Consider the following 27053-nt stretch of genomic DNA (forward strand, 5'->3'; position numbering starts at 1 on the left):
AGGCAGTCTCAGCAGAGAAATATAAAAAAGAGACAAATGAAAATCCTAGAACTGAAAACATCAACATCTTAAATTTTAAAAATTAACTGTGTGGCATTAGTTGCAGAATGGAAATGAAAGAGGAGAGAACAAACTTAAATATGAATCAATACTAATTGTTCAATCTGAAGGATGAGGGGGAAGGGTTTTTAATGAAAAATGCATCAGAAACTTATTGGATAATACCAAAAGATATAATATACATGTAATTGGAATTCCAGAAAAAGAAGAGAAAGGTAATGAGACATAATAAGTATTTAAAGAAATAATGGTTTGAAAACCTTGGAGATTTGGTGAAAGACAAAAATGTACAGATTCTGTAAGCTCAGTGAACATCAAACAGAAGTATGAAGAAAATTTCACTTTGTAATGTTATCAACAAACTGCTGTAAACCAAAGATAAGAGAAAAACTTGAAAATGCCAGAGAGCAACAACACATTACATACAGAGAAATTGCAATTTGTATCACTGTGGGTTTTTCATCAGAAACTATGATGGTTTGAAAAGACAGTGGAACGGCATTAAAGTGTTGAAAGAAAAAATTTTAAACCTAGAATACTATATCCACAAAAAATATCCCTCAAAAATGAAGGTGAAACAAAGATCTCTTTTTAACTCTTAAGAATTTATTGCCAGCAGAACTATACTATCAAAAAAAATGCTAATGGAAGTTTTTCAGCCTGAAGTAAAATACCAGAGGAAAGCTCAGATCTTTAGGAAAGGATGAAGAACGTTAAAAATGGTATATAGATCTCAACAAATATCAAGAAAGTCAAGGTCATGATCAGTTTGAAATGCCATCAGTAGCTCAAGAAGCAGTGACTATACTATCTATAAAGAAATAAAACACTCATAGCTTTGAAATATAAGACAGACAAACAACTGCTAGAATCTGTGAGGCATTCAAAATCAAGTCAAGTTGGGAGAAGAGCAAACAATAAAAGTAAATTTTCCATGCTTTACCTTGGGAAATGGGGTAGTTCATCACATCTCAAAAAATGCCAAGGGAATTTCATCTCTCTTTCACTGCTTGCTTTGATTCACATACATAAGATCTATATTTTCTAGAAGAACAGGCACTGCACCCTGATTTTACAGATAACTATATGGTAAATCCTCATTTAACATCATTGATAGATCCTTGGAAACTAACTTTAAGTGAAGCGATGTATAACAAAACTAATTTTACCATAGGCTAATAGGTATAAACAAGAGTTAAGTTCCTACAGCATATTTCTGTTAAAAAAAATATCACCACACTTCCAAACAAAGACCCAAATGACTTCTATTAAATATTGGAGTAAATCCAAGCTATGCAGAAAGATTAAGAAAGATTATGGACACAAATAAAAATTATTTTTCCAACCCATGTATTCTAGTTGAGGGCCACAAGTGGCTGGAGCCTATCCTTGCAGCTCAAGATGCAAGGCAGGACCCAGTTCTGGACAAAACTACATTCCATCACAGTGCATCCTTACACACACTTACACACTGACTCATTCTGGGACAATTTAGACACACCAGTTAACCCAATATGCATGTCTTTGGAAAGTGGGAGGAAACTGGAGTACCCAAAGGAAACCCATGCAGATATTGGAGATAACACAAAATCCACATACAGTAGCCCCAGCCAAGAATCAGGTGTTTTTCTCATCAGTGCCATGATAAGATAATTTTTGAACAAAACATTTATTCAAAGACCTGTTGTATAGTAAAATGGGGACATTGTTCAAAAAGACACAGGAAGTATTTAAATCTGGAAGAGGAATCAGAAGAATATTTTAACTTAAGTACCTAGTATGAGTCTTAGTCTATAAACAGATATGCAAGAAAAGGCTGTTCATTTATAGATCAAATTAGAACCCACCTTGAGCCCTATTTTGCCAGGCTATTAAAAAATAAAATTTTCTTCTTTACTGGAATTCCTGTTTTCTTAGGGTAGAAGCAGAATACAGGAGATTTCTCTGATGTCCCCAAAACAGATGGAGAGCTTTCTGACCTTAAGTTGATTGTAGTCATTATTTTTTTCTATGCTCAGACTTGTTCTTTTATATCTAGAGATGCTCACTCCTTGCCACATATGGGGTGAAAGTATCTTTGTTAATATGCAAACCCTGGTGCCTAGGAAGAAGCCTCCCTAGTCACTCTTTAGAACCATTTGTTCTGGGTTCTTTCTGTTTCTTTAGGCACCTTGACTGAGTAACATATGGTTCCCAGCTCACTGTCAAGAGTCAGACTCTTTCCCCTCCCATATTTGAGGGAATCTTTCCAATCTGCCTTGCCCTTTTTCTTTCTCTAAGATAGACTGCTTTCTCCCCTCTTGGCTCTTATCAAATGAGCTGAGGTGTTTATAAAACTCTAACATAGGTAGCCTTGTTTTTCTGTTTGGAGTTCGGTAAAAGATGCCTGAGATTAAGAATTAGTAGGGAAGAGAAGTCATGTATGCTTGTGTAGAGCAGGAAAAAGAGAAAAAATACAAGAAGTCTATATAAATCAAATCTTAATAGATTAACCTGACATACTTCATAATCATGCTTAATAAGTTTTAAGTAATATATTCTATACGTTCAAACAGTGGAACACTATAGGAATGAAAATGAATGATCTAAAACCACATGCAGTGATATGAGTCTCACAAACAATGTTGAATGAGAGAAGTGAGACACAGAATAGTACATACTGCATGGTTATGTTTATATGAAGTACCCAAACAACAAAACTTTCTGAATAGTGGGAACTAGTGCCTGAAAAGGAGAACAACAGACCTTCCAAGGTGTTTTTCTGTTTCATAATCTGGGTGCTAATCACATGGGTGTATTTAGTGTGCAAAAATTCTCCAAGTTGTATACTTCAGCATTCTAGAGTGTTCTGTATGTATTATCATATGTATCAGTAAAGGGTTAAAAGTTTAAAAAATACTGTTTTAGAGGGGCAATTCTCTTTAACTGCTTTGAGAAAAGTTAACAAACCTAACAAAAAATCACCTATTTTTCAGCATAGATTTTTGCTTAATAAACCAAAGATTAGACATAAACAAACTTTGAAAATCTGCTCTTTAGGAAAGGTTGTAAGGAATTGTGAAAGATGAAACTTGCATGGTCATTGGCAGAGGTGTAATATACTACCTCATGACCAGTCCTGGGAGATGGCCATGAACAAAACTGCTAAGCAAGAAAGTTAGAAACAAATTACAAATATTTGTTGGGTACTTTTCTGTAATGAAAATAACTAATGTTTTTCACTTCTTTGAGGAATTTAGAAGATTGTAAAAGCTAGCGAATAACAAGACCATATGAAAAGAAGCTTTAAATTGTTTCTGACTTGAGGAATTAAATACAGCAGTGACCAGAAAAAAAGAATAATCAATACCAATTTAGTTGTAAATGAACTGATGCTACTCAGAAGATTATAGTAATTAAGAATAAGTTTTCTACACAGGCACACAAGAGGAGGGTTCGGTGGCCCGGCCCCCATCTAGAGAGCACAGAGTTGGGACTAGAGCTGACTCAACAGGTTACCTCAGGTCTGTGCAGCCAGTTCTTTCTCATCAGTAGCCCCCGCCTGCATTTTCTGTCCTCTTTTCACCACACTTCCCATCATGAATCTTGGTAATGGCACCAGTGGCAGCAGTGGCTCAGTGCCCAACTACTAGGATGAGGCAGATGTGGAAACCCTGAAGCAGGACTCTTGTGCCTCCCCACCATCCGGGCCCTGTATAAACACCAGCACCAGCTGTGCCCATGGTGACTCAATGTCAATGCCAAACCCTTGGTGCTGAAAACCATGCTGCAAGGTCATGCCATTCTGGTGGGCCAGAACCAGCCACAGCCACCCCTGGCTGGTGCCTTCAGCAATACCCCTGGTGCTAGAGCTGAGCTGGCAGCAATGCGGGAGGCCCTTGGGCACCTGTAGAACCTTCTGAAGAGGAAGAAGTTGTGTGAAGGTGCAATTCCACCTGTAGAGCATGGAACTTTCAGAACCTGTTGTAGAAAATGGAAAAACAGAAATGTCCCCAAAGAATCATGGGAACACAAAGAAGAAACAAGTGTAGCAGAGTAGGGGGTGGTTCTCTGGGAGATGGAAGGCTCTCAGAAGGAAATGCCCAAGAAATTATGGAAGCAGAAGGGAAAATACCAAAACCTCAATCTGTGTTTGCACCACCAGGTGCTCCTAAAAAAAGAACATTTAAATGTATTATTCATTGGGCACATTGATGCTGGCAAGTCAGTCATTGGAGGACAAATAATGTATTTGACTGGAATAGTTGACAGAAGGACACTTGAAAAATATGAAAGTGAAGCTAAAGAAAAAAAAGAGGAACTTGGTACTTGGGCCTTAGACACAAATCAGGAAGAATGAGACAAGGGTCAAACAGCAGAAGTGGGTCCATGCCTATTTATGAAACAGAAAAGAAGCATTTCACAATTTTTAGATGCCTCTGGCCACAAGAGTTTTGTCCCAGATACGGTTTACAGTACTTCTCAAGCTGATTAGGCTGTACTGGTAATCTCTGCTAGAAAAGAATTTCAAATGATTTGATAAAGGAGAACAGCCCTGACCAGTGTTGTTCAGTTGGCCGTGCATCATTCCACAAAGCAAAAAGTGGCTGGTTTGATTCTGGTTAGGACACGTGCCTGGGTTGTGGGTTTGGTCTCCCATGGAGGTGCATATGAGAAAATGTTTCTCACCCTCTCTTTTCCCCTCCTATCCTCTTTATAAATAAATTAAATAAATAAGTATATCTAGGAAGGGAGGGAGGGAGGGGAGGAAAGGCAAGAGAACATGCAGAATTGGCAAAGACAGAAGGTGTGAAACAATTGCGTGCTTAGTAATAAGATGGATGATCCAATAGTGTAAAGTGGAGCATTGAAAAATTTGAAGAATGTAAGGAGAAACTAGTGCCATTTTTTATAAAAGTTGACTTCAATACCAAAAAGGACATTTACTTTATGCCCTGCTCAGGACTGACTGGAGCAAATCTTAAAGATCAGTCATATTTATTTCCTTGGTACATTGGATTACCATTTATTCCTTATCTGGATAATTTGCCAAACTTCAGTGGATCAGATGACCAATCAGTCTGCCAATTGTGGATAAATACAAGGATATGGACACTGTGGTCCTGGGAAAGCTGGATTTGGGACCTATTTGTGAAAGCCAGCAGCTTATGATGATGCCCAATAAGCACAACATAGAAGTTCTTAAATCCTTTCTGATGGTATAGAAACTGATTCTGTAGCCCCAAGTGAAAATCTCAAAATCAGACTGAAAGGACTGAAGAAGAGGAAATTCTTCCAGGTTTTATACTTGTGATCCTAATAATCTTTGTCATTCTGGACACATATTTGATGCCTACATAGTGATTATAGAGTACAGATCCATCATCTGCTCAGGTTATAATGTGGTACTTCATATTCATACCTGTAGTGAAGAAGTTGGAATAACAGCCTTAATTTGCTTGGCAGACAAAAAATCAGGAGAAAAAAGTAAGACTCAACCCTATTTTGTGAGACAGGAACAAGTACACCTTACTCACTTAAGAACAGCAGGAAACACCTGCCTTGAGACCTTTAAAGACTTCCCTCAGATGCATCAATTTACCTTAAGAGATGAGGGTGAGATCATTGCAACTGGAAAGTCTGGCAACTGGTTCCAGAGAATGACTAAACATTTTCTTGACCACCCTGAACAACACTGTGAGGAAATTTGACTACAAAAGCCTACTTCACACCACCTTCTCCTATATTCTGTTCATTAACAAACCTCTTCCCATATTTTGCAGTGACAAAATTTGCAGCAAAAGTCCTTGTTATGTCAGTTTTCTGAATTACATTGAATTTTTGCTATGCCATTATTTAATCTTTCACAAGATTTATTTTTTCTCCTCTCAAACTGTTTCCTTGGACAGATGTGGCAATAGCTTTGTAAGTGATGTGGACATAATTGCCTACAATAATGAATATCTACAGAATTTTTTAAAAAATTTTATTTTCCCTTTAGGCATACATAGTCTTTTTCTCCCAGACAGATTATTCTGAGTGTGCGAGTGTGTATACACATATTATAAAGATATCTAACATGTTAAAATATTCAATTGAAATGTTTTTTGGTAAGAAGAAGTAGAAGTAGTAGTTTTCTAGCTTCCAGTCAAGATGGCAGAGTAGATAAATGCAGTACTCACATTCTCCCATAACCACATTGGAATTACAATTAAATTAAAGAACAACCATCGTTCAGAACAACCTGAAACATAGCTGAACCTTAGTCCTACAACTAAGGATATAAAGAAGAAGTCACTGGAGACTGGTAGGAAGTGCAAACAAGGAACACTGGTCTATACCCATGTGTGACCAGAAGGATGTATCAGCTGTGGGGGTCAACTCGTGGGAATGAGGTGGTCCCAGTCCCACACCCAGCCCAGGGTTCCCATGCCAGGAATGAAAGTCACTATAACTTCTGGCTTTGAAAACCAGTGGGAATTGTGGCTGAATGAGATGGGGGGACTTCTGGAGACCAAGGCATTCCTCTGAAAAAGCCCACACATGGACTTAACTTGGACTCACTCACTCTGAGCTCTAGCACTAGGGAAACTGCTCGAAAGACACCAGGAATATACAGGGAGGAACTTAGTTAACTGTCGTCAGGGCAAGGGCTGGAGGGACAACTTTCTCCCAGACAGAAGGGCTGGCAGAAGCCATTGTTTCTTTCTGAGCCCTCCCCTCACACACAGCCAACAGGCAGATGCCATATCTGAGACTCCATCCTCCTGACAAATATTGTTCCCGTGCCCTGATGAATCCCTCAGATTCCACCCCACCCAATTTCCAGTGGCTTTTCTATACAAGCAGCCTGTCGTTGCTTATGCTGCAGACTTTCCTAAATTCTGTCAAAAGGTTCATAAAACCCAGACAAGCAACATCTAGCCTCATTGTGCCCCAAACACCCTGCTAAGTCACCCCAGTCCCAGCACTAGCAGAAGTTGGTCTCAGTTTCTAGCTTGGCCTCTCCTGGGGCCTCCCTTCAGTACACAATCTAGAACCTCAAGGAATGATGGCCAACTTGGAACAGTTGGAAAAGTTCTCCTAAAGCCACTAATCCAAAGAAATACACTCTGTTTCTTAGATCTTATTTGAGAATGACTGACTTTTGTTAGAATGCCTCTAAGCCCAGCACTAGTAGCAGCCATCTGAAGATCACTCTGTAGCTCATGCCAGGTAGCCTCTGGCAGGGTACACGCAGCAGCTGACTTTGATCTGCACCACCAGAGCAGTGCACCCAGTGGACAACTTTAAACTATATCAGAGCATCACCATCCATCCACCTCCACAAGTGACACACTCAAGGAGGGACTTGTCAGGAACCAGAACATCACTGAGCTGAATCCTGCTTTGTGGGGTCAGCACCTGCACAGTAGATTCTCCTCTGTGGTCATAGCCAGTTTTTGTAGTCGATCAGCCTGGGGATAAATTCCACTTATGTGCCAATAACAAATCTCAACTACAATAAGAAGGTGCACAGAGCGCACACAGTGCCAGGGAGAGGATGTGCCTCTAGAAGCCCTGATCAGGTGACTGGGGAGGTTGGGCTACTGGGCCTTCAGAACACCTACTACATAAGGCCACTCTACCAAGACTGGGAGACATAGCAAATCTACCTAATACATATTGTAGAAATAAACACAGGGAGGCAGCCAAAATGAGAGACAAAGAAACATTTCACAAATAAAAGAACTGAACAAAACTCCAAAAGGACTAAAGAAAATGTAGACAAGCAGAGTTCAGATGTAGATGCAGAGTTCAACACACTGGCTATAAGGATGCTTAATGAACTTGTGTGGGGTGGGGGGTGGAGATGAACTCAGTGAAAACAAAGAGACAGGAAACATAAAAATGGAAATAAAAAACATTTAAAAAGCCAGTCAGAAATGAAAAATACCATAACTGAAATGAAGAACATATTACAGGAAATCAGCACTAGAGTAGATGAAGCAGAGAATCAGATCAGCAATTTGGAAGATAAAGAAAAAGAAAACAATAAGAACAACATAAAGAAAAAAGAATCCCAAAAAGTGAGGATGGTGTAAGGAGCCTCTGAGACAATTTCAAGTGTATCAATATTCACATCATGGGGGTGCCAGAAGTAGAAAAAAGAGAGCAAGGAATTGAAAGCCTATTTGAAAAAATGGAAAACTTTCCTACGTTGGTGAAGAAAATAGACATAGAAGTCTAGGAAGCACAGAGAGTCCCAAACCAGATGAACCTGAAGGACTACATCAAGACACATCATAATTAAAATGCAAAAGGTTAAAGACAAGAGAGAATCTTAAGAGCAGCAAGAGGAAAGCAGTTAGTTACCTACAAGGGAGCTCCTGTAAGACTGTCACCTGATTTCTCAACAAAAACTTTGTAGGGCAGAAGGGATTGGCAAGTATTCAAAGTGATGAAAAGCAAATACCTAAAACCAAGACTCCATAAAAGGTATCATTTAAAATCAAAAGACATATAAAGAGATTCTTACACAAAAAAAAGCTAAAAGAGTTCATCACCACCAAATCAGTATTACAAGAAATGTTAAAGAATCAAGAAGGAGAAAAAGAAGGGGGAGGAAGAACTAAAAAATATGAATAATAAAATGGTGATAAATATATATCTGTCAGCAATTATTTTAAATGCAAGTGGATTTAATACTCCAATCAAAAGACATAGTGCAACTGAATAGATAACAGACAAGACCCTTATTACATATTCTGTCTTTAAGAGACTCATCTTGTATCAAAAGATACACACAGATTGAAAATAAAGGACTGGGGAAAGATACTTCATGAAAATGAAAAGGGGAAAAAAGGCCAGGGTAGTAAGACAAAATATATACCAAAACAAAGGCTATAACAATAGAAAAGAAGGTGCTGGTGCTCCTTCTTTTGGGGGCATTCCATTTTGGGGTATTTAACTGAAGAAACATAAAACACTAAATCAAAAAGAAATATATATCCAGGATGGAGGCATAGGTAGATATACTGTGCCTTCTTGCACAACCAAAAGGACAACAACAAATTTAAAACAAAAACCAACCAGAACCACTAGAAAAATCAAACTGTATGGCAGTGTGACAACCAAGAAGTTAAAGAAGAAACATTCATCCAGATCAATTGGAGGGGTGAAAACAGGTATCTGAGGTGGAGAAGACTTGCAGCAAGGCTGCAGCTGGTGGACTGGGTGGTCCCACATTTGCATGAGGATAAACCAGGAGGAACAACTAGGAAGGGAGATATACTGCAAGACCCAGGGTTCTGGTGCAGGGAAATAAAGCCTCAAATCCTCTGACTGAAAAAACCTGTGGGGACTGCAGCAGTGGGAGAAACTCCCAGCCTCACAGGAGAGGCATCTCATTGGAGATACCCACAGGGTCCTAGAATGTACACAAACCCACCTACCTGGGAATCAGCACCAGAAGGACCCAGTTTGCTTGTGAGTGGCAGAGGAAGTGACTGAAAGCCAGCTGAGAGCCAAGCAAGCAGGACTGTTCCCTCTCTGACCCCTTCCCCACATAACAATGCCACAACACAGAGACCTGGGTTGAGCACCCCACCCCCTGCAAATACCTAAAGCTCTGCCCCTTAGTACATGACAGGTGAAAAAAAACATGGTCCAAATGAAAGAACAGATCAAAGCTCCAGAAAAATACAACTGAGCAATGAACATATAGCCAACCTATCAGATGCAGAGTTCAAAACGCTGGTAATCAGGATGCTTACAGAAATGGTTGAGTATAGTCACAAAAGAGGAAAAAGTGAAGGATGGATGCAAAATGAAATATAGGAAAATGTACAGGGAGCCAACAGTGATGGAAAGGAAACCAGAACTCAAATCAACACTTTGGACCAAGAAGAAGAAATAAACATTCAACCAGAGCAGAATGAAGAAACAAGAATTCAAAGAAATGAGGAGAGGCTTAGGAATCCCCAGGACAACTTTAAACATTCCAACATCCAAATCACAGGGGGGCCAGAAGGAGAAGAGGAAGAGCAAGAAATTGAAAACTTACTTGCAAAAATAAGGAAGGAGAACTTCCCCAATCTGGCAAAAAAATAGACTTCCAGGAAGTTCAGGAAGCTCAGAGAGCCCCAAAGAAGTTGGACCCAAGGAAGCACACACCAAGGCACATCATCATTACATTACCCAAGATTAAAGATAAGGAGAGAATCTTAAAAGCAGCAAGAGAAAAGGAGACAGTTGCCTACAAAGAAGTTCCCATAAGACTATTAGCTGATTTCTCAAAAGAAATCTTGAAGGCAAGAAGGAGCTGGAAAAAAGTATTTGAAGTTGTAAAAGGCAAGAACCTCCGTCCAAGATTACTCTATCCAGCAAAGCTTTCATCTAGAATGGAAGGGCAGAAAAAGTGCTTTCCAGATAAGGTCAAGTTAAAGGAGTTCATCATCACTAAACCCGTATTATATGAAATGTTAGAGGGACTTATCTAAGAAAAAGAAGATGATCAAAAATATAAACAGTAAAGTGACAACAAACTCACAGCTATCAACAACTGAACCTAAAAAAAACAAAAACAAAAACTTTCTAGCAAACAACTAGAAAAGAACAGAATCACAGAAATGGAGATCACATGGAGGGTTGTCAGCCAAGAGTGGGAGGGGAAGAAGGTGGCGGGGGGAGTACAGGGAATAAGTAGCATAAATGGTAGGCACAAAATAGACAAGGGGATGTTAAGAACAGTATAGGAAATGGAGGAGCTAAAAAACTTATATATATGAGCCATGGACATGAACTAAGTAAGGGAGGAGAATGTGGGTGCAGGGCAGAAGAGAGTAAAGGGGAGAAAATGGGACAATTCGAATAGCATAATCAACAAAATATATTTAAAAATAAATAAATATCTTTTTTGAAAGACATATATCCATATGGTTATTGCAATATTATTTACTATAACCAACACATGAAAGCAGCCTAAGTGTCCATCGGTAGATGAACACATAAAGATGTGGTATATATACACGATGGAATATGATTCAGCCATAAAAAATGAATCTTGCCATCTTGAACAACATAGATGAACCTAGAGGGTGTTGTCTGAGTGAAACAAGTCAAACAGAGAAAGACATATATCATTTATATGTGAATCAAAAAAAAAACAAAATAAATGAACATGCAGAACAGAAACATACTCATAGATACATTTTGACAGTTGCCAGAGGAGAGGGGAGTTGGGGGACTGGGTGAAAAAGGTGAAGGGATTAAGAAGTACTAATTGGCAGTTATAGAATAGTCATGGGGATGTAAACTATAGCATAGGGAATATACTCAATAATACCGTAATGCCTATGTATGGTATCAGATGGGTACTAGATTTATTGGGGTGATTACTTTGTAAATTATATAAATGTCTAATTACTGGGCTTTATACCTGGAACTAGTATAATATATTATATATCAACTGTAACTGAAAAATTTTAAAAATTATTTAAAGAAAAAAGAATAATTTTTGACGTGCTAATTTACTAAATTATCATTCTGCTATATGTATGAAGCAATAAAGGTTTATTTTCCTGACAAAAGAAAATGGTTTCTTGGCCATTGGTATGTCATATTTCTCTTTTATCTCTTAATCTCAAATTAAGCATACTTTCTATTTGTATTGCACTTACAGCTACAAAAAGACTCTAAGATAACCAGCCCAGTTTTACAGATGTGATTAAGAAATTTGTCCATCATTGTATAGTTTGCATATATCCTTGAAATCAGGTGTTTGGATTTCAAATCAAGTACTCTTTTCATTCTAAGAGTACCACTTGTAGAAGAGTAATAAAATAAGAAAATGGGTGTCTCTTTGAGGTTTTAGTAAAACTGTACTTGACTGTGTAGTTTTTCCTAATAGAGAGTTTCAGTTCAGGGTTCTCCAGAACACAGTTATGCCAAGGTTGCAGTTGTGTGCAGCTACATCAATAACAACAGACTGTTGGTATTTCATTGACTTAAATATGTTAGCATAAGTATTTTATGTGGTTTAATTTTTCTCTCCCATTTTATTTGCAGTTCCCCAGAACAAAAGGACAAATGGTTCTCTCTCCTTCAGAGGTATTTTTTCAGTATACGTACTTTCAATCTTTAACCTGTAGTTAAATGATTTAATTCATTTCTGCAGATACTCCAAACTATTCCCCTTCTACTTCATAAAAATTGTTAATTTGTCCTCAAAATAAGCTGTTATTTAGACTATACACTAGCTACTAAATACTATAATGTTTTCTCATTACATGCATTTCTTACTTTCTAAGGAGAACATGGAGATCTGGTCAGATTATTTTAGACAAAAATTAGTCAGTAATGTCTTCTATATCTTTTCCTGTCTCCAGCCTACCATTTGGAGCTAATAGTTTCCTCAAAACATGTATTAAGTTTTCATATATGGAGAGTTTTCTGCTGAGCCCCTTAAAAAATCAATCATTATTCTTACCTTTGAACATACAAACTAAAGTGGTCAGTTTAGGTTCATCTGTTATTCCCCTGGTTCCCTCCATTCTTTCCTCTCTCCCTTCCCAAGCAATGGGGTAACCAAGATTTGCATCCCACAGAACAGCTGGAAAGTGAAAGGCCATTATTTTTGGTTTGATCTAGTAAAGTATTACATGTTTCTGGACATAAGTAAGGTCCTGGGCCTATCCTGCGAGGGTAGGGAAGCTTTGAGGATAAAACATCACTCAGAGGTGCCTTAATCTGACTGCTTCTCAAACCTCCCACTTGAAATGGATCTCCCATTCTTTTTTGTGTCCACGCCTAATGTCCTGAGAATTTTTTCTCTTCCAACCCATAATGTAATCTGACTTTGCTGAGTCTTTCCATCTGTCTTTTTTAAAATAGCATATAAGTATATTGAAAATATTAACAAAATAGATTGATATAAAAATAAGCCATTTAGCAAAATCCATCTGACTCAGTGTTGTTTTGGGTTGTTGTTGCATTTGATTAGATACATCAATCTAGAGAAAGAGAAGGACTATCCGAAGAGCATTCCCCTCAAAATCTTCGCCAAGGACATTGGGAATTGTGCCTATGTAAGTGTTTCTAAGCCACAAAATTAAATTCTAAGTCCCTGAATAAGGCAAAACACCATGGATTTAAAAAAACAAAAAACAGGAAGGCAGACAGACTGTGTATGTGCTTTGCAAGGTAGGCATTTAGAAATACCACTGTGGTAAAACACATTTTCCTGGGTATGTATATGTCTTTGTATATATGAAAAGTACACCCTAGACAAAATTAAGCAAGAGAAATTCATATTAGCCATGGTATTTAACATTTACACTTGGAAGGAATATTGCTTGTCAGATGTCTCTTTCTTCCTTCTGGCATTAATATTTCTCTGGATCCTTTCAATAGCAGCTGTAGAGGTTTATACTAAAGCCATTTCCACAAGGAGATATTTCCTATTAATATTAAGCAATTTTTCCAACTTACCACTTTTTTAGTAGAGAGTGGTTTTGCAAAGTTCTTCATTCTTTGAGTTTTTAAGGGGATTGAGTTACTCAGGTTAACAAATAGATGAGCTGTGAGAGATGACATTTTAAGGGATCAGCATGTTTCTACCACACAGTTTTTAGCATACTGGTCAAATAAAAATTAAGTCTACTTAATTCTAGTTATTATGTGTAATTTGATGACTAAAATATAGTACAAGTGTCAAGACATTATCAATGATGAACAAAATGGAAACTTGTGGATATTTTCATTTTTACTTTGAATTGTCATACTTCACAGCAGCTCTAGATTTTGTGTAAGAGAAAATATATAATACAAACAATTGTGTTTGGGCCAAAAGCAGAAGTTAAGCAAAAGTTCTGACATGAGTGCCAGATGTTACTGCTTTGAGGGAAATATTCAGATTTTTATGGTATAAAGACTTCAGAGGTCCCCTGTAGCAAAGTAGAAAAAAAAAAACAACTTTTTCTGCTGGCTTTAATTCAGTTGTTGTGGCAGTTGGTTATATTCAGTATCTTCATAGGAAATCCCATGAACTTTTTTTTTTAACACTTGCAGTGTATGGAAATTGTGTGCTTGAGAAAGGACTGGTGTTCCAGTCTCCTTTTGGAAGAGAAGATACGTGATATGGTTGGATGCTGGGTTTATATCACTACTGTGCTGGTTAAGTTAATGATAATATGACACACACTCCTTTGCTGTCTGAGGTTGCTTCATGGCAATAGTCTCCTTTCAAAGGAGCCCTGCTTCCAGAAAGAGTGATTCCCACCAAATAAGAGTTCATGTATGGGATGCATTCTTTATCCTTGTCCTTTAGTTACATAACCTGTCAGTGAATTCTACTAATATGGAAAAAATTAGCCACATTTTCAGTATTGCCTGTTTGTTTTATTTGTTTACTAGCCAAAGAGCACTATCTGATGAAATTCATTTGTTTTTTGTCTACCAGAGAGGCATGCATGAAAAAATATCCTATAATTAGCATTTGGAACATATGTGCCTAATATTAAGAAAAATTGTCTTAGAAACCAAGTGTTTTGGGAGTGATTATTAAGTGTTACAGGATAGATTCCTCACTTCATGAGAGAATTTCTTTAAATAGATTTAGAAACATTTTTAAAAAAATAATTAGAAGCCTTTCATTGAAATTATATTTCAGGTTAAAGCCTGATATATAAAACATCATTGCCACTCTGATAAAAGACAAACACTGGGTTGAGTGTTCTAAGCCCTCCCTGTTGGGTTCTGAAACACTTTTGTATAAATCTTGGAGCTACATGGAGCATAATTTGAAATCAATAAACAAAACCTTTAGAGGCAATTTGTTATGTCAGGTGGTTCAAAGAGGGAAAAATACTATAATGGAGGGATGAAATCAATGGATTTCACTTAGCTTTATTTTTATATCATTTTTGGATTCATATCAATTTGTTTTTATTTATGTTACCTCTATTGTGCTATCTAAGCCCTATTAGGGACACAGCCTTAATTCCATATTTATCTGATAATTATACTATGTAAAATACATGTGCACAGTAAATATTTCTTTTTTGATAGCATAGTACTATCTTGGAAATTGATCGCTAGAGCTATCTCAGAATCTTGTTAGTCATTTTTGTTTCAAACTTTCTATTTTTAAGTAGTATTTTTTCAATGTAGTTTAGCAGAGAACTATTATAGATAACCCTATTCAAAGGCCAAGTTGGTAACAGAATTGAACTTTCTAAAGTTTTCAGTCCTCTTTGCTAGACTTACTGGTTTTAAGGCCTCCACAGATTTCAACAATGAAAATCTCCATAGCCACCCATAGTGCCTGACATGTATAGAAAGTGCTCAATAAATAGTGTTTTTTAAAACTTCTAAACTTTAAATGTCTTTAATAACCAGTTCCTATTCTGATTCTACCTAAACTGACATGCAAAGAAATAAAGACCCATCCTGTGAAACCAGTACTCAGGAAGAAATAGAAAGTGATCCAGCTGTCTTCCTCTTTTATTACATGTGGCATTATAGGATCACAATTATGAAAATGATGCAGAGGGCTCACCTCACTGATTATTTTTGGTTGCTAGGGTGGTCCGTGTATTTTCTCTGAAATATATTTACTGTTTCTTTTTTGCTTACAGTCTTAGATTTGTGACCCATGTATCTAAAAGAAATATTCTTTAAGAGAAATACCAGTAGATATTTTATTAAATGGCAAAATATATAATGGAATGCAAGTAAGTTATAATCAAGGGTTTGTGTTCTAATTAAGTCATATACTTTACTCTGTCAACATGTGAAATCAAGATTTTCCTTTAGATAATCACTTGACAATAATTATTTGTTTACCTACTTTAAAATCCTTTATTTATAGCTGTATTTCTTATTTTTTTTCTACAGTCTAAAACTATAACAATAACGAATTCAGATACAGCGAATGAAGTTATCAGCATGTCTCTACCAATGCTAGGGATAACTGTAAGTGACCCTGCTAGATATTCTTAACTAACAAACTTTGGTACTTTTGGTCCATGTAATTGTTATCTCTTCCATCATAAGGCAGCTGATTATTAGAGATTCAAAAGTCATATTTGCCCCCAAAAATGTAGAAAATAAAGACAGTAAGATCTGAATATTAGCTTAATATTGGGGACAAATATTAAAATGGAAGTAGCACCCATTTTATTCCCATTTTAAATTCTATGAAAACTGAAAAGCTTAAAGTTAGACTCTAGAGTGCTAATAAAATAAAATGTATTTATTGCATATGCAATATACATATACAGGTGAGGAGTTTCTTGGTATAAGATTTTTAATAAGAAAATTTCTACTTCTCCTTTCCCACTTGTCTCTATACTATTCTTTCCCCATATTCACTCCTGGTTCTTCTCCCTTACCTAATTATTTTTATTATCCCAAGATTTAATGAGTCTTAGGATAAAGAATTCTGAAGGATTTTCTCTATAGTAGAATTTTTACATGAAGAACATATGGCTAGAAACTGTATTCACTGGCTGCAGGTCCAAAGGATAGGATGGCTGGCACCTCTAATGAATTAGTAAATTAAAAACAAGCTGTGAATTAGGTCATGGATTTAAAGAGCTTTAGTATACCGATTAGATTTCCCCCTATTTTGGTTTTAGTTTCTTTCTGTTTTATGGGACAAGTTTTTGAAATGTTATTAATAGAAAAGATTGGGATATTGGAGCATGAAACAAGGGAAAGAAAATTGGAAAGTTCTTGTCTCCTCGCTACCAGTATATAACACCAAACAGTCAGTACTTGTGTTAAAAGGAGTGACTTTCCAAAGGGAGAAAACTGAAGGAAGCACTTGACCAACACCATTTCTTGAGTGAGATTCTCTACGAAAACATAGTATTACTACGAGGTGATGTATGACATACAGTCAACATGTGCCAGAGTCTTATTAATTGTATTTAGATTTGCTTTTACCCAGTACCATAGGAAGTGTTTAAAAACTCAGATCAGCCAAAACTTAGGATAAAAAATCTTATTTCTGTTCATTACATTTAATATATTGAAGATATATTAGGTTTATATGCATTAAGTAAAGGCACCTCTGCATTGATTTCTAAGCTTATATAATTACATCTAGGAAGGGAGTGAGTAGTTTTTAAGGGGAAGGAAGGGAGATTAGTTAAGATGACTCATTTTCTTATTTATGCTTTTCCTTTGGATAAAGTGATCCATCTACTTAGACCAAAAATGTTTCCACTCAGTATAATGATTTTTACTGTTCTAAGAGATTATTACAATGTTTTCAGACACTACCAGAACAAGAAAGGATTTTTATTGGATTGCTCTTCCTATTTGCAATACAGTTTCTGGATTAGGGAATGAGGAAGGAAATGATGAATAGACTGGGGGAGGGGTGGGGGATGATATTTTTCATAGCCACTACCTTTCTCTATAAGGTCAGGGCCATGATTTTTAATCAGATGATAAAATCAAGAATATTAATATTGCCAATCTTTTGGCTTCATTTAAAATATTTTTTGCTTTTTTTCTCTCCTAGAAGATACAGTAAAGTTTGTATAATTTAGTGTCATTTCTTTGAAGTAGAATTTTGAATATTGCTAGTAATTCTGCTAGTAAACAATTCTGTTGTGTTCCATCACTGGGCCTATTCTCCAGACAAAATTCTTGTCCTTTCTGTCCCTAGGACTGAACTTGCCTAAAATAAAGCCAGTGTAGATTGTGCCAGCTACCTACATCCTCAAAGCCTCTTAGTTGTTCTGCTCAGAAGCATCTGAGCTAATAGTTAGCCTTAGAGATTTTTAGTTTTTCATCACAGACACAATAGTGTTAGTGGTCCTGGATAACAAGGTTTTTTTTACAGGGGCATGCTGGAGATTAAGTCCAGTATTCTTTGAGAAGTCTGGAGACATACCAGAAGTCAGGACTTTAAAGAAGATGTTAGTTTTTTAGAAAACCAGGAAGTTTCTCTTCCTTTGTGATTGCACATTCCATGGGCTACCCATGGAGTAGTAAAGTTCTGATTCCATTGCAGTACTTCGATTCCTAGCCATCACTAGGAAAAAAGGGCAGGATCCTGAGTACTCTGTTGGGAATTGGAGAGAGGAGAAGGGTTATAGGAATCAGCACTGTCATCTTTAAAAACTATAACCACTTCCATGAGACTGAAGGTATTTATATTATTCCCCTTTTTTGGCAAAACATAAAAATGCCAAAAATATGTCTTCATTCAATTAGTAAACATTAAAAAATAATTGTTAATTCTTTTATTTTTAAGGGCTCTGAGAGAGATTACCAGTTATGGGTCAATTCTGGCAAAGAAGAGGCACCATATCCACTTATTGGTAAGTTTCTGGGAAGATCTAAAATCGGTTTGATTGTGTTTTAATTATAATTCTAAATGTCTCAGGGAACTGATCATATGATCCTGAGCTTGATACTATTAAATATTAAATCTCATATAAAATTCATTTATTCATTCAATAAATATCTATCAAGCATTTTCTGTGTTCTAGACAAATAATATGTCTTCACTCAAATAGCTGATGATATAGTTGAGAAGAAAAACATAAATTTTCCTCTCTTCTCTTACACTTTACAGAGAGGGAGAGAGAGCACTTGCCAAACCATGTTAAATTTTTTTCTACAGGAAAGTAGTATGTATTTGGTATTCCTTTTCTCCTATATTTTTATTTGTTATATTAGGCTTTTTGATTTCCTGCTCCCTTTTCTACCTATTAAGTTGCCTCTATGGAAGACCATCTAGAATCCAGTCACACCTCTTAATCCTACAGAACTTTACTAGAATCATAAAGAAATGAGACTAACCTATTTAGATTCCAAAGAATCTTCTCCAACTAGCTAATACTTTTTACATTGCCATTTCTCTAGCCAAATTTCTCAGCATTTGTTTTGAGGAATTATTGGTGAATAGGTTGATCTCCCCTTATTTAAATCATTTAGCTAAAAAATATTTTTTGATCAGTTAAGATCATTCAGTATGGTTAAAAAAACTGAGCAGTTAAAATAAGGGTTAGTGTCTGTAGCAGATCTTGAGATGATTACAATGATGATGATGATGATAGACAATTTTTGTTAATTTTTAAATGCTTACTTTCTGCCAGACATTGTTCAAAATATATCATTTGCATTATTTCATCTAGTCCTTTCATTTACCTGTGAGGGCAATATTGTGTAATTCAAAATGATTCAAGTTATCTGAATAATCTAAAACCAAACTTTTCTATTAAACCCAACATTTTTACAAAAGTTTTGTTTTAGATTATTCTCAGACTTAAACCAAGTTCATCGTGCACACAGCTGAGGACAAAACTCACTGCAGTTCTTGCTTCTTTTTAAAATTGTATCATTTTTGTACAAGTAAGTGAGTAACAAAGTTGTGCTTAAAAATCAAGTATATACTTAAAATAAATTTGAATAAAATATATTCATTTAATTAATCCTATCTAGATGGTAGCTTTCAGACTTAAAACAGCTTTATGCTTTATCACTGTCACTAAAACACCATGATCATTTATTTAACAACAGTTCTTAATTGCCAATTTTATTGTGCCTTACAGACTTCAGTTGTGAATTAGCTGCTTGCTATTTTGATAAACTGAGTTTGTTTTATCACTGTCATAGTAGTGCCCCCGCCTTTTTTGCCTTAATCCCTGGATGGCATCATATTAACAGAACATTGATGTTGTATGCCTATACCAGATAAAAAGAAAAAGAAAGAGTTCACTGAGTTACATTCAGTGATAAATCAAGAATAAAGGAGCACTCCAAGTACTAAAGAGCAAAAATTCATATTTCAGTCAGATGTCCAGGGTTTAGTTTTTCTAGTTTAGAGACTTCTTATTGCATCTTGTTTCTGTTCCTGACACCCTGCAATCTGTCTTCTTGCTGCCTATGAATACCTATCCCAGAGGGCAGCAGTGGGGGAAGCATAAATCAAACCCACCAGTCCTGATGCTCTTGAGTAACACCAATTATATAGCCAATAAAAAATAATGAAATGTCTTTTTCACACAGATGTCTTGTGTTGAATAACAGTAATTAGCAATGTTTGAAATATATAGTACTTTTCCCTTATTATTTTAAGTTATATTAACCACTGACATTTACTTGTAAGGCAAATATTTTAAGTCATGGATTTGAGGCTGAGAGAAGTCAAGGATTTGCTAAAGATTTACAGATATAGTTAACATTAATGGAAAAACTAGAATACTGGAGTTCCAGCCAAGATGGAGGTGTAGGCAGAAATGTTTTACTTCCTTGTACAACCAAAACAAGGATAACTAATAATTTAAAAACAAAGAACAACCAGAACTGCCAGAAAAACATTTGCATGGAAGTTCAACCACCAAGGAGTTAAACATTCATCTAGATAGTAGGAAGGGCAGAGATGGGCAGCTGGAAGGAGAGGACAAGCAGCAAGGGGATGGGATGGGCAATCCCACATTCACACACAGACAAGCTTGAGGGAACAGTGGGGGACCTCGAAATCCAGGGTTTCAGTATGGGAAACTAAAGGCTCAAAACTCCAGACTTTCTAAAATTTGTGGTGATTGTGGCTGCAGGAAAAACTCCTAGCCTCACAGGAGAGTTATTTGGAGAGACCCACAGGATCCTAAAACATACACAAACCCACCCACCTGCGAATCAAAACCTGAAGAAAGGGCACAAACTGCTTGTGGGAAGTGAAGGAAGTGATGGAAAGTGGGACAAGAGCTGAGCAAGCAGCATTGTTCCCTCTCTGACCCCTCCCTCACAGACAGCACCCCAATGGCAGCAAAGAAGGTTGCCCCTGGAGAATACCTAAGGCTCTGCCTCTTACATGTAACAGGTACACCAAGACAAAGAAATAGGCCCAAATGAAAGAACAGGTCAAAGCTCTAGAAAAAGAAATTAGCAACAAAGAGAGAGACAACCTATCTAATGCAGAGTTCAAAACACTGGTAATGAGGATGCTCAGAGAATTGATTGATCTCAGTCACAAAATGAAGGAAGAAATGAAGGCTACACAAAGTGAAATAAAGCAAAACATACAGGGGACCAACAATGAAAGGAAGGAAACTGGGACTCAAATCAAAGATTTGGACCAAGAGGAAGAAATAAGCATCCAACTAGAACAGAATGAGGAAACAAGAATGCAAAAAAAAAAAATGTGGAGAGGCTTAGAAACCTCTGGGACAACTTTAAGCATCCCAACATCCAAATCATAGGAGTGCCGGAAGGAGAAGAGGAAGAGCAAGATAATGAAAACTTATGTGAAAAATAGAGGAAAACTTCCCCAGTCTGGCAAAGGAAATAGACTTCCAGGAAGTCCAGGAAGCCCAGAGAAATTATACCCAATGAGGAGCACAACAAGACGTATCATAATTAAGTTACTCAAGATTAAAGATAAGGACAGAAAGCAGCAAAAGGAAAGAAGAGAGTTACCTACAAAGGAGTGCTTATAAGGCTATCGGCTGATTTATCAAAAGAAATCTTACAGGCACAAAGGGGCTGGAAAGAAGTATTCAAAGTCATGAAAGACAAAGACCTGCATCCAAGATTACTGTATCCAACAAAATTATCATTTAGAATGAAAAGGCAGATAAAGTGCTTCTCAGATAAGGTCAAGTTAAAGGAGTTCCCCATTGCCAAACCCTTATTATATGAAATGTTAAAAGGATTTATCTAAGAAATAGAAGATCAAAAACTATGAACAGTAAAATGACAACACACTCACAACTATCAATGCCTGAATCTAAAAAGACAAAAACAAACTAAGCAAACAACTAGAACAGGAACAGAATCACAGAAATGGAGATCACATGGAGGGTTATCAGGTAGGAGGGGAAGGAGGAAAATGGGGGGAAAGGTACAGGGAATAAGAAGCATAATAGACAGGCACAAAATAGACAGAGAGAGATTAAGAATAGTATAGGAAATGTAGAAGCCAAAGATCTTATATGTACAACCCATAGACATGAACTATGCAGGGGAGGGGGAATGCTAGAGGGTGATGGGGGCTGTGCAGGGAGGAGGGGGAAAAAAGGGAGAAAAAATTGGGACAAGTGTAATAGTATAATCAATAAAATGTGCTTTAAAAAAACTAGAATACCTTTAAATATTCTTAGATGTGAAACACAGGAAATATCACCACTGTGCACCCATTTGTGCATTCCAAATAAGATATTCTTAAAAGATGGCTTTTCTCCCTCTCCCCTGCCCCCTTCAAACTACTCTAGTAGGGCCACCTGCATTATGCAGTGGTCTCCAACTGTAAGAGTATACATGGCAAACATTCAGTCAACAAAAGTATTCTTTATACCAAAAGTCCCAGGAGCAAACTGCAGTACATTCCAGTATGTAGCACACTTGCTCACAGTACCATTCAGCCTCAAGTCTACATTTAGATCTTTCTTTGTGTAGGACATGAATATCCCTATGGAATTAAAATGAGCCATCTTCGAGACACTGCACTCCTGACACAGGAATCAAAGGACTCCACCAGCCCTTCTAACCTCCAGGAGCCCTTCCTCATGGAGCAGCTGCCACGGGAGATGCAATGCCAGTTCACCCTGAAGCCCAGCCACCTGGCTGCAGCCCGACAACTGAGTGGTGAGTTACTTCTCTTTCTTCATAGAGCCTTTTTTTTTTTTAAGAAAAAGTCTTTATTCAGTTTTAAAAACAAAATTTGTACAGAGGCAAAGACTCAGACTTCCACCCAGATGAAATTATTTTTTCATTTGAATTTGTAAAGTATTTTGAAATAAAAATTTTAGAAGATAGTTTTGTAAATCAGCAGTAGATGTGACTAACTTATAATAAACAGTACAGGCTATTCCTTCTTTCTTCACTATTCTTTCCCCTTTAACCTTATGCCCACTGCAGAGTCAGAGGCACCAGGCAACACTGCAGGTGCCTCAATGCCTTCTTTGTACTATAATACATTGCACTGTGTGTTCCCCCTAAAGAGGCATATTATAAAAAGTAGCCCTTCAGTGATGGCTCTCAGGAGGCTGTGATGCCCTACGTGGATCCTGGTATTGATAAATATGTGAGACTAACATGATTTCCACAGAAATCTCTCCTTTGTCTACTAGTCTAATCTGAATTCACCATCACATCCATTGCTAACCCATCCATAATAAAGAATGATAAAGTGATATTTAGCATAAGAGGATCATCATTAACCCTAACTCAGGTTTGAGCTTTAAGCCCTCAGTCTGAAAATAAGATTATATAAGAAACAGAAGAAAAAGAATACCAACAAGTGTGAGTGAAATAGCAGAAAATCAATGCTGAATTTCTATAGCTGCCTTTTTTACCATCTGAGGGACCCAGTGAATGGTGGCAACTATTTTATATACACCTCCCCACATGTGAACATCCAACTTCATCTTTTATTGAATTTTTGACTTATCTTGCTAACATCACCTCTAAAACTTACCTTACACTTGAACTAATCATATTCTCTCCCATAATGGTAAACTGAGTTCTTGAAATCTAAGGTTTTTTACTCACACCGCTGGACCATTTTGAAGGGGTAATATAGAAATGTTCTAGTTTTTTGTCCACTAAAATCCATGAAGGGACAGATTTTGGTCTGCGTTGTTCACTGCTGTATTCTCAGCACCTGAAACAGTGCCTGACATACATAAATAAGAACTCAAATATTTCTTAATGAATGAATTTATTAATAGGTCTGTCTTTTGTTACTGCTGATTAAAGATACAGAGGAATCATTTCCTTTCTAACTAAGCTGAGGAGAATAATATTTTACTCTTCACTTTTATACCCATGTTTTTCAAACTGTTTCTCTGGGTCTCTTGTCAATTTTATTTTAATTAATTTTACCAGTAACCAGGGATCAAGAATCTGAAGAGCCACAACTAGAATAAAGATACAGCTTCAAATCTCCATTTCTAAGGGAGGCTTTCTCTAGTTAGATTAAGGAAAATATCCCATTATCTAAAGTAACTATAGGTGAACATAGGCATCCACAATCTGTTTTTCAAATTTCTCCCTCAGTGTGAGGAAAATCTACTGTCTACTGTAATATCATAGTGAAAACAGAGTAGCAATGGGTCTCTCAGAAGGCTACCCCTGCAACTTAAATCACTGCAACTCAGCCTTCAGGTGGCTGGTCCCCAGTGAAACAGCTCTAGTGTTAATTGAGGATTCAGGATATAAACATTAAAGATCTTATCTCAAGACCCAACTCAAATATCACTTCCAGGAGATCTTTGTTCCTTCAAACAGGTAGTTGCTCCCTTCTCTGTGTGTGTAGAACAGTTTTTTACATGTCTCATGTAACACATAAAACATTACATTGTGATGATTTCTTTACATGTCTCATTAGATTGTGAGCTTGCTTAAGGCCCAGGAACTCATAGCAGGGCTTAGTCCAATAAATGGAACAGAGAAGGTAAATGAAAGATTAAGTGGCTTAGACACACCTATTATAGAAAAACTTGAGTGGAGCAGAATTCTGTTGTTGAAGTGGAATTTTTCCATGATGGTCTGAAGTAGCTTCTGAGGTTCTAGCCCAAACTGAACTCCAGTTCTTCATCCACTGCAGGCTCTTCCACATGTGTGTTGACTCAGGGCTAATGGAACTGAATTTTATGGTAGATGGTAAAATATGGGAAGCAACTTTTTCTTCTACCTGTTTGTCATATGATTCTAGTAGTCTCCCATACATATTTCCTACTCTGGAGTGGGGGGTAGAGGCAAGAGGGGGTATATTTAATTATTTGGCTAGAATAGAATTTCTAACTAAGGCTTTGTTGTTGTTGTTATTCTATAAATACAAACTATTAAGAATTATAATTTTTAATATTCAGTTCCTCAATTAATCATGAAGAAATACTAGCTGAATCTTGCCAGGATTCTTTAGGAAAGTTAGATTTGCATGAATTTAGTTTGTGCTACATTTGTATCACCCTTATGTTTCTAATAGCAATAGCATGATTTTCATCAATTTTTGGACATTTAGAAAGCAAGAGCTATGCATTGAAAGCTCTTTAAGAAAGTCAACTATAGACTTGCAGCAAGATGGAGGCATAGGTGGACGCACCGTACCTCCATGCACAACCAAGATTAGAACAACAACAATTTAGAGGCAAAATAACACACAGAACTAACAGAGAATTCATCTGAATGGAAGTCAGACAGCCAAGAAGTTGAAGTAGACCCGTTCATCCGGACTGGTAGGAGGGGTGGAGACAAGCATCCAGGCATGGCATGGGTTGCAGCACCAGTCGAGGCTTGGAAAACAGGGAGAACTGGGTGCATAAGGCAACCAGGAGTGTGTAAGGATACCGGGGCATACAAGATCGCGGGTCGACCCTGAGTACCTGAGCGGCAGCTGGCGGACCCAGTGAGGTGGCCATTGTCAACCAGGACAGAGTGCGCAGCCCAGGATCCCAGGGAAGGGACTGTGGTCCCAGGAAAAAGGAGCTACCACCATTGTTCCCTCCTGCCCCCACCCCCACATACAACATCACAATCTAGCGACTGGGGTACCCAGCCCGGGTGAACACCTAAGGCTCCACCCCTCACCATAATAGGAGCGACCAGACCAAAAAAAAAAAGAGAGAGAGGGAGAGAGATACATTTCTCAAACAGAAAAACAGATCAATGCCCCAGGGTTCATCCTTTTGAGCGACCAAGAGATAGCCAATCTATCAGATGCATAGTTCAAAACACTGGTGATCAAGAAACTCACAGAATTGGTTGATTTTGGGCACAAATTACATGAAAAAATGCAGGTTACCATAAAAGAGATGAAGGAAACTGCACAGAGAACCAATAGTGATGGGAAGGAAACTGGGACTCAAAACAATAGAGTGGTCCAGAAGGAAGACAAAAACAATCAAACAGGAAAGAATGAAGAAATAAAAATTCAAAAAATACGAGGAGAAGCTTAGGAACCTCCAGGACATCTCTAAACGTTCCAACATCCGAATTATAGTGGTACCAGAAGGGGAAGAGGAAAAGCAACAGATTGAACATGTATTTGAACAAATAATAAAGGAGAACTTCCCCATTCTGACAAAGGAAATAGACTTCCAGGAAATCCAGGAAGCTCAGAGAGCCCCAAAGAAGTTGGACCCAAGAAGAAACACACCAAGGCACATCATAATTACATTAGCCAAGGTAAAAATGAAGGCGAGAATCCTAGAAGCACAAGAGATAAGGGGACAGTCACCTACAAAGGAGTTCCCATCAGAATGTCAGCTGATTTCTCAAAAGAGACCTTACAGGCAAGAAGGAGCTGGAAAGAAATATTCCAAGTCATGAAAGACAAGGACCTATATCCCAGATTATTCTATCCAGCAAAGCTTTCATTTAGAATGGAAGGGCAGATAAAGTGCTTCTCAGATAAGGTCAAGTTAAAGGAGTTCATCATCACCAAGCCCTTATTTTATGAAATGTTAAAGGGACTTATCTAAGAAAAGAAGATAAAGAAAAAACATGTATAGTAAAAGGACAGCAAACTCACAATTATTGACAACCACACCTAAAGCAAAACCAAAAGAAACTAAGCAAAGAACTAGAACAGGAACAGAACCACAGAAACGGAGATCACATGGAGGGTTAGCAACAGGGGAGTGGGAGGAGGAAAGAGGGGGAAAAGGTACAGAGAATAAGTAGCATAGATTGTAGGTTGAAAATAGATAGGGGGAGGGTAAGAATAGTATGGGAAATGTAGAAGCTAAAGAACTTATAAGTATGACACATGGACATGACTAAAGGGGGGGATATGGGTAGGAGAGGGTGTACAGGGTGGAGGGGAGTGAAGGGGGGAAAATGGGACAACTGTAATAGCATAATCAATAAAATATATTAAAAAAAAGAAAAGTAAGTCAACAATAATGAAATTTTTTTTCCTCTCAGTCCCAGAGGGAATATGAACTCTAAAACTGAATATTATACATAACAAAAGGCATGCCTGCAACTGAAACTATAATATAGTACAGGACTCAATTTCTACTTGATGCTATATATCTACACTCATAGGATAGCTGAGTATATAAATT

The 27053-nt window shown here is 37.2% G+C and overlaps 1 protein-coding gene and 1 pseudogene across 1 annotated transcript in view; both read left to right on the forward strand.

Moving 5' to 3' along the window:
* Positions 1–27053, forward strand: part of ARHGAP20 (Rho GTPase activating protein 20) — a 124426-nt gene that overhangs the window by 74127 nt on the left and 23246 nt on the right. Inside the window, exons 5-9 of the mRNA XM_028516621.2 lie at positions 12088–12129; positions 13022–13106; positions 15916–15993; positions 18290–18356; positions 22438–22626. Coding sequence (XP_028372422.1) covers positions 12088–12129; positions 13022–13106; positions 15916–15993; positions 18290–18356; positions 22438–22626 — 461 coding nt within the window. The remainder of the gene's footprint in view (positions 1–12087; positions 12130–13021; positions 13107–15915; positions 15994–18289; positions 18357–22437; positions 22627–27053) is intronic.
* Positions 3990–6107, forward strand: LOC114500895 (annotated as a pseudogene).

This window comes from Phyllostomus discolor, chromosome 6 (genome assembly GCF_004126475.2).
Source record: "Phyllostomus discolor isolate MPI-MPIP mPhyDis1 chromosome 6, mPhyDis1.pri.v3, whole genome shotgun sequence".
Lineage (NCBI taxonomy): Eukaryota > Metazoa > Chordata > Mammalia > Chiroptera > Phyllostomidae > Phyllostomus > Phyllostomus discolor.